The sequence below is a fragment of the Oxyura jamaicensis genome, chromosome Z, assembly GCF_011077185.1.
Source record: "Oxyura jamaicensis isolate SHBP4307 breed ruddy duck chromosome Z, BPBGC_Ojam_1.0, whole genome shotgun sequence".
In the NCBI taxonomy this organism is placed as follows: domain Eukaryota; kingdom Metazoa; phylum Chordata; class Aves; order Anseriformes; family Anatidae; genus Oxyura; species Oxyura jamaicensis.
This window is the reverse complement of record NC_048926.1, coordinates 24,603,005-24,615,369: the sequence shown is the minus strand read 5'-3', so window position 1 is coordinate 24,615,369 and position 12,365 is coordinate 24,603,005. Positions and strand designations below refer to the sequence as shown.

Genomic DNA, 12,365 nt, shown 5'->3' with positions numbered 1-12,365 from the left:
AATAAAGCTTTGTGTAAGATTTTTTTTTTTTTTCCCCCCCCCCCCCCCCCCCCCCTTTCCTACTTCTTGACAAGTTTTCATCAGTATTTTTTTATGGGGGAGAATCAGAAAACTAACTACAGACCACTAGAAATATAAAGAGACAGACCTTTTAGTTGTGTTTTAATGCTTCAGGAAAAACAATACTCCCTGAACTAGGAAATTTTTGACTTTGAGTAAAGGTTGTAAGACTGAAATCTGATTCTGATATTTCAGGCAAATTCCAGGGGCTTTTTGAACTGTAGCCATACTACAATCTGTGTTCCTGAATAGGTATTTTTGATTGCTGGGAAGAGAAACATTGTATTAAGTCACAGTGTGGTTAGCCAAGGCTGCAACTGAAAATGAAATGCTCTACTAGCAGAGAAAAGCAAGGAACATTACACTGTCCTTCACTGAAAGTAAATGTGTAATTGTGTGTTTGGAGATTGACTCTAGCAGCTACTGTTTGAGCTTCTCTGATGTAGAAGGCTGTGTTTGTTGCAGCTAAAGACAGTAATTTTATAATGGCATATACACACATTTTCCTAATGACACAGATTGTCTGTAAGCAATGAGGTATGATAAAACAAGACTCCTGGAAAACTTCCAAACATCTGCCATAGAAACTGAAGTGTTTTCATGTCTGTATGCAATAGCTAGGGAATAAATTGCTCCTGCATTTGCTATAAGCTGTTGAGCCTTTTAACTCCATTTTGCATGATTGGTAGTGTTCTGGCAATTATAATTGTTTTGTGGGTGAATATATATATATCCATTTTATATTATATATATAAAATCAATTGACAGCTCCTGTTTTGCTCTTGTGGTGTCAATTGTGGTGCATTGCTTACTGTGATGAAGTCAGAACTGACATAAGAGAGCCTGCTCCCAAAGCTGTAATGTAAGAAACTTGTCCTTTAAAAGTAATGCCAGCCTTTCCTTCAAAATAATTGTTGGCTCTGTAGTAAAATCATCATGTAACAACTTATGAGACAAATTAAGTCTGTGTTTTGATTCACTTTTTTTGGAGCAATGAATCATCTCTTAATCAAGTGTTCTTTTAGCCAGAGAGCTTTGGTCTCAGCTGAGTCTAGGAGAAGAAAACGAGAAAGGACAAAGTGGATGAGATTTGATGATCTTTTTGATGCTTTTTTTTTTTTTTTTCTTTTTTTCTGGTATACCTTGCTATGCTTTATTTTGCCAGTTGTTTGTTTCCCTCTCCCAAACCATGATGCAGTTCTATAAAGTGAGACTGGGAGGTCTGAAGGACTGGCAAGGTGTCAGACCAAAATGAATCTACTGATGAACTAAATAGAAATCCTTGGTCATTCTTAGCAGAGAGTAACTGAAGAGAATGTCTTCTACCAAATATTCTAAGAGTGTGAAGAAAAGGAGTTCTGCAGACTATGGCTTCTACTCTTTCACAATGACTCTTCTAGTAAATACTGTATCACTTGTTTTACAGTAACATTAATTCAATAAGCATTCAATTTGAGGATAACAATAGTAATAACTGTTCCAAACATCTCTTCTTTGTCTCTTTAATTCTTTACAGTTCGTCAGCTTCACCGGGAATTTCTCAGAGCTGGATCCAATGTTCTGCAGACATTCACCTTTTATGCCAGTGAAGACAAACTAGAGAACAGAGGCAATTATGTAGCTGAGAAAATAACTGTGAGTAAAACACATCTACATCTATTTTGATGTAATGTGAAATAAGTGGATTCACTTCAAAAGGCTCTGTAAAGAGATTATGGAGTATTTTCAGTTTTTCATAATTGTTTTGATTATATTTGATGACCAAAGTATGAGATAATGCAATTTCAGAGGTAGGAACAGTAAGAAAGTCAAGGTTAAATGCAAAAACAAACAAAAACACATGCAAAAAAATGGTACAAGAATGAAGAGAGGAAGGAGGATGCCCACGTTTTATTTTTTTCAGCTGAATAAATTAGCTTACTGGAGTTTTCACACAAAGAGTATGGGGAGAACTAAGTGCACAGGGAGAAAAATCAGTTAGGGAAATAGTACTTTAACACCTAGAGAGAAAAATCAACTGCAAAAAATGGTGAAGAATCCTAGAAAACAAAATGCTAGTAAGAGTGGAATGTTCATAGAATCACAGAATGGTTTGGGTCAGAAGGGACCGTAAAGCCCATCCAGTTCCAGCCCCCTGCCATGAGCAGGGACACGTCCCACCTCCCAGGCTGCCCAAAGCCCCATCCATCCTGGCCTTGAACACCTCCAGGGATGGGTCATCCACAGCTTCTCTGGGCAGCCTGTGCCAGTGCCTCACCATGCCCTGAGTGAAGAATTTCTCCCTTATCTCTAGTTTAAATCTTGCCTCTTTTAGTTTAAAGTCATTCCCCTTTGTCCTATCCCTACACTACCTGACAGAGCCCCTCCACAGCTTTCCTGTAGGCCCCCTTTAGGTACTGGAAGGCCACTGTAAGGTGTCCCTGGAGCCTTCTCTTCTCCAGGCTGAACAGCCCCAACTCCCTCAGCCTGTCTTAACAGAAGAGGTGCTCCAGCCCTCTGATCATCTTTGTGGCCATCCTCTGGACTCATTCTACTAAGTCTATGTCCATCTTCTGCTGGGGGCCTCAGAGCTGAACACAGGGCTTCAGGTGGGGTCTCATGAGAGTAGAACAGAGGGGCAGAATTACCTCCCTCACCCTGCTGACCATGCTGTTTTTGGTGCAGCCCAGGACACGGTTGGCTTTCTGGCCTGCAGGCACACATTCCCAGCTCATGTTGAGCTTTTCATCAACCAACACCCCCAGGTTCTTCTTGTCAGGGCTCTTTTCAATCTATTCTCTGCCCAGCCTGTGTTGGTGCTTGGGTTGCCTCAGCCCAGACGCAGGACCTTGCACTTGGCCCTGTTGAACCTCATGAGGTTCACGTAGGCCCCTCTCAGGCCTGCACATCTCCCTCTGGATGGCACACCTTCCCTCCAGTGTGTTGACTGTACCACTCAGCATTGTGTCACTGGCAAACTTGCTGAGGGTGCACTTGATCCCACTGCCCCTGTCATTGACAAAGATGTTAAACAGCACAGGTCCCAATACTGACTTCTGAGGAACACCACTCATTACTGATCTCCACCTGGACACTGAGCCGTTGACTGCAGCTCTTTGAGTGTGACCGATTCCTTACCCATCTAGTGGTCCTTCCATCAAATCCATGTCTCTCCAATTTAGAGACAAGGATATCACGGAGGACAGTGTCAAATGCTTTGCACGAGTCCAGGTAGATGATGTCAGTTGCTCTTCCCATATCCACCAATGCTGTAACCCTGTCATAGAAGGCCACCAGACTTGTCACGTAGTGTCTGCCCTTAATGAAATCACATTGGAATCCTGGACTGCCTATGCCCTGCTGTACTGTCCCTCCAACAAGTATCAGGGTAGTTGAAATCATCCATAAAAACCAGGGCTGGTGAATGTGAGGCTGCTGCTGTGTGTCTATAGAGGCCTCATCTGCTTGGTCTTCCTGGTCAGGTGGCCTGTAGCAGACCCCCACTACAATGTTTCCTGTCCCTGCCTTCCCTGTAAGGCTGACCCACAAGCTCTGTCAGCTCCTCATCCATCCCCAGGCAGAGCTCCACACACTCCATCCTCTCACTGACACAGAGGGAGATGCCCCCTTCTCCTATACCCTGCCTGTCCTTCCTAAAGAGCCTGCATCCTTCCATTACAACACTCCCGTCATAGGAGCCTTCCCACCATGTCTCCATAAAGCCAGTGAGGTCACAGCCCTGCAGGCATGCATACATCTCTAACTCCTCTTGTTTATTCCCCATGCTACCTGTGTTAGCATAGGGACATTTGAGCTGGGCCCCTGATGAAGCTGACTTACTGGCTGGAGTGGCAGGAATTCCTTCATGCTGCTGTTAAAAACGTGCTGCTGTCTCTTAAGACCGTTTCTTCAGTAACAACTAACAAATCCAGGGAAGGTTCTGTGGCCAATATTGCCCTATTCAGGCATAAAGGTAATCTGGCACGGCAGCAAAGTACAATGTTGGTGTTTTCTAATGCTGTGCACTGAGGAGCTGCAGGATGCTGGGTACCTTCACTAGATGCAGGGCACAGCTCCACTTTTGGCATCACCATTTCTAGATAGTTCCTTTGAGACTAGGAAATTTGGCATTGGGTATCTTCTCTGATCCTTTCCTTTGGTCATATTGTTTGTTTCAGCATCTGGAAAACAGAGAAGATTCTCCTGGAGGCAGAGAGAAAGGAATATATTTTTATATGTGAAGATATACCAGGCCAGAAATCAGAACAATCTGGACACTAGGAAAACAACTGTGACTTAAAATTAAGAGATCACTTTTACCCTAATACTGATGCACATATCAGTATGCAATATATAGCATTAGTCTCAAATCATCATATTTGACATCAGCTCTCAGCTATCTAGGCTGCTTGTTTAACAAAAATAAGCACATCAGTTATAAAAGTATGAAAGTCTAATTTTTATACTTCTTTCTAGTTAATGACAAGATTGGAGCCTGTTTCTGTACAGAGGATATAAGTAATTCTGAGTAAAATGGATCAGAATTCTTCATATTCTAAGGGGCTAAAAACACTGGTCATTACAAATGTTGAGATATTCTGCACAGCTTAGAAGATATTGATGTGGGAATGATTCCAAAGAGGGTGGTTCTGCTCCACTGGGTGGAATTTTTGGGGAAGATCTTCCTGATCAATTTTTAAAATACATTTAAATTCTAAGTGAATGTGAGGTCAATATGGGCTTTGATTCTTTTGTCCTCTTCTGTGCTCCATGCATATCACTGACCAGGTAAAACTCATGTAATCTGTATTCATACAGTGCCAGAAAGTGAATGAAGCTGCTTGTGACATTGCAAAAGAAGTGGCTACTGAAGGTGATGCTTTAGTGGCTGGAGGAGTCAGTCAAACACCATCATACTTAAGCTGCAAGGATAAAACAGAGGTTAAAGCAGTTTTTCGAAAGCAACTAGAGGTCTTCATGAAGAAGAATGTGGACTTCTTAATTGCAGAGGTAAAACTCTTAAACAGAAAAAAAAAAAAGCGTATGCCTTCAACTGGTACAGTGTGCTAACTTTCAGATGTGTAGTCTACTTTAAGTAATAAAGTATATACTTTATAGTAATAAAGTATACTTTACTATAATACTTTATAGTAATAAAGTATATACTTTAAGTAATAAAGTATATACTTTTAAATTTTGTGCTATTCTTTTATTCTAGTAGTATCCGAATTCTTTGTAAATGCCTAGAAAAATCTGCAGGTGTTCAAGAATAGGACATTGAATCCTAAATTTCTATCTTGGGCAAGTCAAATTCTATACTGCCACAAAAAGGATAGGTGAATGTGATCTTAACTAGTTCCAGTTTCCTCCTGTACTCTGAACAACCAAACTGTGGTGACTAATCTCCATGAAACTAGCTCTCTGGGGGGAGTCCCTGATTAACTCTCTACGTGGACATTCCATCTTTGGAGCAAGAGTGCCTTTATTTTTTAGTTTCAATAACTCTTTAAAATCCTTTTATTTTAACTGTGTGGTCAGTGAACTCAATAGAATTCTTAGTGTAAGTCATTGTATTGCTAATGAATTTGGGGTCTGGATTAATGTGCTTATGCTTCATCTCCAAGAAATGAAACTAGCTGAGTTTAAATTTCTTTCAGTACTTTGAGCATGTTGAAGAAGCTGTCTGGGCAGTTGAAGTCCTGAAAGAATCTGGCAAGCCAGTTGCAGCTACGATGTGCATTGGTCCAGAAGGGGACATGCATGGCGTGCCCCCAGGACAGTGTGCTGTCCAACTGGTAAAGGCTGGTAAGAATCTGTTTTAACTGGCCCTTTAAAAGTATGGAATGAAACAGATTTCTTAAGCACTCATTTACTTGAGATACCCATCCATGTAATTAGCTTCCTGATTACATCTGCAGATATAAAAAAGTTTCTGTGTTTACTTTGCTAGAGCAGTCTTTTAAAAAAATAAAAATAAACAAACCAACCAACCAAGAAAAAAAAAACACACACATAAAAATGCAGCTATTAAATCTGTTATTCAAGGTTGGTATTAGGAGTAGAAGCCACAGGTAGCTGATACTGCATAGAGCAAAATGCTAAACCTATTCCAGTTTGGATACAGAATCAGCCCCAAGTTCTGTGCTCAGAATTAAGAAACATAAGCAGAATCCAAAGCAACCTTTGATTCTCCACTCATGTTTTAAGAAATGTCTGGAGCACAGTTCAAATCCAGGATGAGAATGGGGTTGAAAAAGTATGTCCGTTTGCCTGGATGTGTTTTCTGGAGGAAAAGGGGAAGGACAGAAGGCACGAATCAATGGCATGATGGTTGGTACAGGGGTTTTACTGTATGTATCCTGAACTACTCTTTTCCTTTGGAGTTAGCATTCACATGCAAAGGCAGAACTTGTGTTAGGAACCAGCTATGTGGCTGTGGATGTTACACACCATGGTGTTTCCTCTGGAAGGTAAAGAGGAGTGCAACTGAGATGTAAGTTGAGCAGAGGCTGGCTCTAAGCATAGAGTGCTGTGGCTGAGAACTTTCACCCCCTCCTTCCCAGGGAGATGTGACTTGAACAATTATTTTCTTCCTCACAGGTGCTTCTATTGTGGGAGTCAACTGCCATTTTGATGCAGATACTTGTCTGGAAACTGTGAAACTGATGAAAGAAGGCTTGCAGGCTGCTAAACTGAAAGCCCACCTGATGTCTCAACCACTTGCTTTCCATACACCTGATTGTGGGAAGCAGGGATTTATTGATCTTCCCGAATTTCCATTTGGTAAGACAAGGGTATCTCTTTTTTATTGCTGTTTCTTTTTTCTCCATTTTTTTTTTACAAAAATTGAAACTGCAGTTTATCCTTCTGTACAACAGTAGTAGTCCCTATTATCTTGTCTAGCACTCTGCTTAGAGGAATTGCACTGTACTGTTAGGTGAAAGATCATCCAAGTAGTAAAAGTACTTCAATAGTATCATGGTATGTGAATGACAGTAAAATTATAATGAAAATTGTTAAAATGTCACAACATAAACTCCATTAAAAGTATAGTTCTTCCTCATGCTATAGGGCCTTGTTCAGGACAGCTGTAAAACAGCTCAAAGAAATGGACAACCTCCAGACTTCAAATGCCTTTGAACTGGAGCTTCCCCATGTTCTGGTTTGTGATATCTATCCCACAAGCCCTATAATGTTTATAGGAATTTAATGTCCAGCACATACATGGAAATGGATCAGGTGCATGATTACTGCAACTCAGTCTTGCAAACTATCTGATGTGAGATTAGAGAAAAACCAGAAGCAATATATTCCTAGATGTAGCTAACAAACCGGTTAGAGATGGATTCACCACTCTTATGCTCAGGAGAATTTTTATAGAGACTGAAAGGCTCATCCACTTTTGTATTTAGAGCTTATTTGCACCTGGGATGTAGAAGATAACATCTTCCTATGATGAGAGGACAAAATCAGCCAAAACATTTTTATTTTCATTAGAAAAATACCTTTCTTTTCAAGTACCATGCAATCTTCTTTTCAAGATCAGTCTATAACATAAGGTATTGAAACAATTGAAACTTGAACTTGTAGCAAAAACAGAGATGTGATTTTTAGGAAAGTCTCTTGGTCTCTCTCTCTTTTTTTTTTTTTTTTACTTCCTCTCTTTAAATAAAGGAAAGAAAGAATGAAGCCTGAGGCTTTCATTAGATGATAATAGTGTGTCTAAATTCTGAAAATGTTCTGGAATATTTCAAAGTGTCAGGACCTCATTTGTGCTATTCATTCTTTCATGTAACTCCTCTGATTGCAAGCAAAAAAGATAGAGCAGATGCAGTAAGTAATCAAGTGAATTGAAGGATTCACTATTTGGTTTGTTATGTTTCTTGGCTTGTCTGTATAAGCAGTCTGTATGAGATCTCATTTTTTAGAAATGGCATGTCTCAATTGGAGAAGCCTGGTTCTGTGAATATTTTCAATACCCAGATCAACTGATGCCAGATAAGCACTTTGATAAATGATTGTTAAGCTAACCCAGTTAAATATTTTATTTATTTATTTATTTATTTTGTGAAAGACTGTGCAGAAGAGGCATTTAGATGTTTGAAGTGTGCCTACCCTCTATGAAGACCAAGACCTCAGTTTCTAGGAAAGAACTGTCTATGTTGTATTGGCAAACTCCAGCATCAGCTGCCAGCAGTATTTATTTATCATTAGCACTCTTTTTCAGTTCTCTGTTGTCTTCCTTTTAACTGTAATTGCCCTCAAATGTTAAGGAATGACAGTGTTTCAGAAAGCAGTGTGCTCGTCAGTTATCTCATGAGTACATGCATGGAGGAGCTAAATCTAGGCACTGATTACAATCTTCTCATCCAAAGTTCATGAAAACTTCAGTCTCTTTTTATCATAAACAACCAAATTGTTAAGCTAGGGATATATAACTCTGAATAAAGCCAAGAAAATAAATGCTGTAAAATGACAGGAATGGAAAATAAAATGTTAAATAATTTTCAGGAGGGTAAAAAAAATACAACTACAAAACATGATCTATGTGGAAACTTCTTTTCATTGAATATTGTTTGCTTGTAATCATCATATTCCACCACATGAGTAGCCAGTTTGTACAGAGGGGTCTATCCATGTTTCTTTAGAGAGGTTAGGTTCTTGCTGTCCTCGTGCTTACGATGCATAAAGGACTGATTGTGACAGTGTGGGTGATGGAGGAATCAGTGAAACATTCTATGCTTTTTCCCCGGATTTTAGTTGCTTATACATGTATCAGCTGAGTGAAAGATGATGCATTCTTACCATTCATCACTTTGTATCAATTTTGCACTTGTTTTTTAATGATATATAAGAGGCAAGGAAATCATCAACAGGACTGAACAGAAACTTACATGTATGTGAAAGCTTTCTAAGACAGTTTCATTTGCTTTTTGTTTTCCCTCACTATCTTAATTCCCTCTGTCCAGCCCCTCCATGTGAGACTAACTTTTTATTTAAGAACACTTTTTTTTTTTTCCTTCTGTTTTTTATTTTCTGACCCCTATTTAACTATTCATTGGATTTTAATCAGTTCTGCTTTTTGTCAGCTTCTTGCATGTTAGGCAGTTCTGGGACAGGGTGTAAGCAGAAGAATCCTACCTCTGTGCAGAGGTGCCAGAGCCTTACTTCCTCACCACAGCTTGTTTGCCTGGGGGAGTGTTCTGTGGCCTGCCACCACACTGTTCTCCCCTCATAACCTTGCTGGTTCATTTCCTGCAGGTGTGCATAAAGAAGCAGGAGGATTTACCTCCTGTATTTTTATTCCTCCAAGTTTCTTTTCCAGTCCTTGGTCTTTTCTTTTCCACTCTGCCACTTGTTGTGCTTCCTTCCCACTATGGTGTGCTTTTCTTTGTTCCTTTCACGCTCTGTTTTCTGCTTTCCTTCCACAAGTCTTTCCTCTCAGCTCTTTTGTCCCTCCATTCTGCTCACCACAACGTGTAACTGGGAGAGGGGCTCAAAAGAAACATGTCATCTACACACAGAATTTTCCACAAGGAAGGAAGTGGCTTGTGGCAGCAAACTGCTTATGGATAGAGTATAATGAATTAAGGGATGGGCTATGAAACAACTGGCTGCCACTAGCTGGAAGTTTAGTAAGCACTCCTGAGGAATTACAAGCAAGCTTATTGCTGTTTTAGGAAGTCCAATACCCTCTCCTCTCAGAGATTAGAGTGCAATAATCAGAATCCTCACCTATTGATAGGTCACTGAAAATGTAACACTGAAAGTGCTCCAACACTCCTATTCAGAACTCTAGCAGCATGTCAAGCACATGGCTCAGGGCTCGGTCAGTCTCAGAGGACATGAGGTGCTGTTTTGCAAGAGCAAAGAAGCTTAGAACAAACATAGCCCAGTAGTGCTTAACAGAACATAAAAGCTAGACTTCCAGAAATTTGCATCATTAGTTTTAGCTCAGACAGTTAAACATCTACAGACACTTTTGCAAACAGTGTGCAAGGGTTTCAACAATGTGATTCCTTACTGAAAATCCGCAGAAACTGATTGTGCTGGATGCCTAAACTATGAATGTCTTTGCAGCTCTGGAGCCAAGAATTGTCAGTAGATGGGATGTTCAAAAATATGCAAGAAAGGCCTATGACTTAGGCATTCGTTACATTGGAGGCTGCTGTGGATTTGAGCCATACCACATCCGAGCAATAGCTGAGGAACTGGCTCCTGAAAGGGGATTTTTGCCAGAAGCTTCTGAGAAACATGGTAGCTGGGGCAATAGCCTGAGTATGCATACCAAACCCTGGGTCAGAGCAAGGTATGTATATGTGAACTGGAAAGCACACCAACACAACCCTTGCTTAGGCTTACATTTGTCCATGCAGCAGACTGGCTTAACTGATATGGAGGTTTTCTTTATGTTAATAATTTGGAGGAATTAAATATGATCTGGGAATAATGAAAGAGGTGCAGGGGCAGTAGGAGATTTCCAAAAATTCTCACATACACCCTTTAATATGAAGAGTTGGTCATACGTATTGTGAAAGTAATTCATGAAAGTTAAGATGGAAACCTGACAGACTACAGTAGTACAGCTCCTGATGGCGAGTGGCTTACAGTGTTATTTTTGAGGGTGAAAAGATACTTTTTAGATGTGTAGCATTCTTTGCATGCTTTAATTCATCTTTCTGCATCTGAACACAAAGTCAACCTGTGCAAGTCAGATGACCTTTTGTAATAATGATTTAAGCCACAGTTCCTGTAGCATTGTGAGGTGCTGGAACAAATACTATATTTCTTTTTATTTATTTAGGGCAAGAAAAGAATACTGGGAGAATTTGAGGCCTGCCTCAGGCAGACCATACTGTCCTTCAATGTCAAAGCCAGATGGCTGGGGAGTCACCAAAGGAGCCAAGGAGCTGATGCAGCAGAAAGAAGCAACAACTGAACAACAGTTGAAGGAGCTCTTCCAGAAACAGAAGTTCTAATCCACTGCAGTTGTCTGAATGTTAGGATGCTAGAAAATCTCATGCTTCATGAGGAAATCTGTGAAGATGAATACCCTGTTAATTTATCAGTTAACATGTAATTGAAGAAACAAAATGCGTAGAGAATGTGATTATAGATTAAGTATGTGAAGCTTTGGTAATAAAGTCTTTCTCTGGTCAAATAGTTTAGAAGGAGATTTGGATTCTTATAATAATTTGGGCTTCTGTTAGCTAGGTGTTACTTATTGGGTAGACATGGAAATATACATAAAGTAATAATTGGCTCAACTGGCCTGTGCATAAAGGAGAAAGCCACCTTTAAATACTGCATCAATGGACTTCCATTCTTGAGACTGTTTTCTGTTTGGAATTATGTAGGAGCTTTCTCAGACCTCAGCATTTGCTGAGGGTCACTTCAGGCATGCACAAGCTCCCAGTGCTTCAGACAAGAGTTATCTGTAGTCACTTTCATTACTTAAAGAGAATAAAAGTATATTGGAAAATATATCTTACAATGGAATCAAAAGATAAAAATGAGATCTTGCAGGAATTTCTTACATGCAGGAGAAAGGTTCAGAGAAAACTTAGGGTGCAAAAATGACAAGTAAATAATTCAGTGTTTTTGTCCTGAATTATCATGTTCACAAAACTTTATTCCTTTGGAGACTGTGAGGATTAAGAGATTATTCTGAAATTATATATTAAAAAATTAATAAATTAAAAATAATATGATGGAATTGTACTGTATTATCTTCACACTTGAAATCATATGAACTCCAATAGAGTAACATAACTCAAGTAAACAACAATCATTGTCAAATGCTCCAGCTGATTTCTGGATATCTCATTTGAAAACACTTGGTTTTATTAAAAAATGAGTATTCTATAGAGAATTAGTAATAAGAAAGTGTGAAAACCCTGTTAGGAAATAGAATCATCCACAAAAAAAAATATATAATAATAATAATAAAGAACAGTAAATTTGCTGAGAAGGGTTTTCTTAGAAAAGGGATCTCTGTACTTGGAAATCATGAAGGACATCTTTCCATAGTTTATTTTTGTGGAATAGTACACAATTAAGAGCTCTGTCTGAAATCTCATTTCCACTGCCTTTATGAGAATATTCTTGAAGTTAGAATATTGAAAGCCTTAGTTGGGCTGCTTTTTATGTGTAAGTTTATTTCATTATTTCTATATCCATGCTGATATTCAGAAGTCCAAGAAACATTTCAATATGCAACACTTTACTGGGAAACTTCAAATATATTTTTCAGGCTGTTATTGGCATGCAAATTTTAGAGAAAGTCATCTGCTTTCTCCATGTCTTTAGCAGATTGAAATAATTGC

At 39.3% G+C, this 12,365-nt stretch overlaps 1 protein-coding gene across 1 annotated transcript in view; it reads left to right on the top strand.

Annotated features, from left to right (window-relative positions):
* Positions 1–11,750, top strand: part of LOC118155754 (betaine--homocysteine S-methyltransferase 1) — a 17,916-nt gene extending 6,166 nt beyond the window's left edge. Inside the window, exons 3-8 of the mRNA XM_035309208.1 lie at positions 1,577–1,695; positions 4,858–5,049; positions 5,697–5,844; positions 6,640–6,822; positions 10,120–10,348; positions 10,844–11,750. Of these exons, the coding sequence (XP_035165099.1) occupies positions 1,577–1,695; positions 4,858–5,049; positions 5,697–5,844; positions 6,640–6,822; positions 10,120–10,348; positions 10,844–11,018 (1,046 nt within the window). The 3' untranslated portion in view covers positions 11,019–11,750. The remainder of the gene's footprint in view (positions 1–1,576; positions 1,696–4,857; positions 5,050–5,696; positions 5,845–6,639; positions 6,823–10,119; positions 10,349–10,843) is intronic.
* The last annotated feature ends 615 nt before the right edge of the window (positions 11,751–12,365 follow it).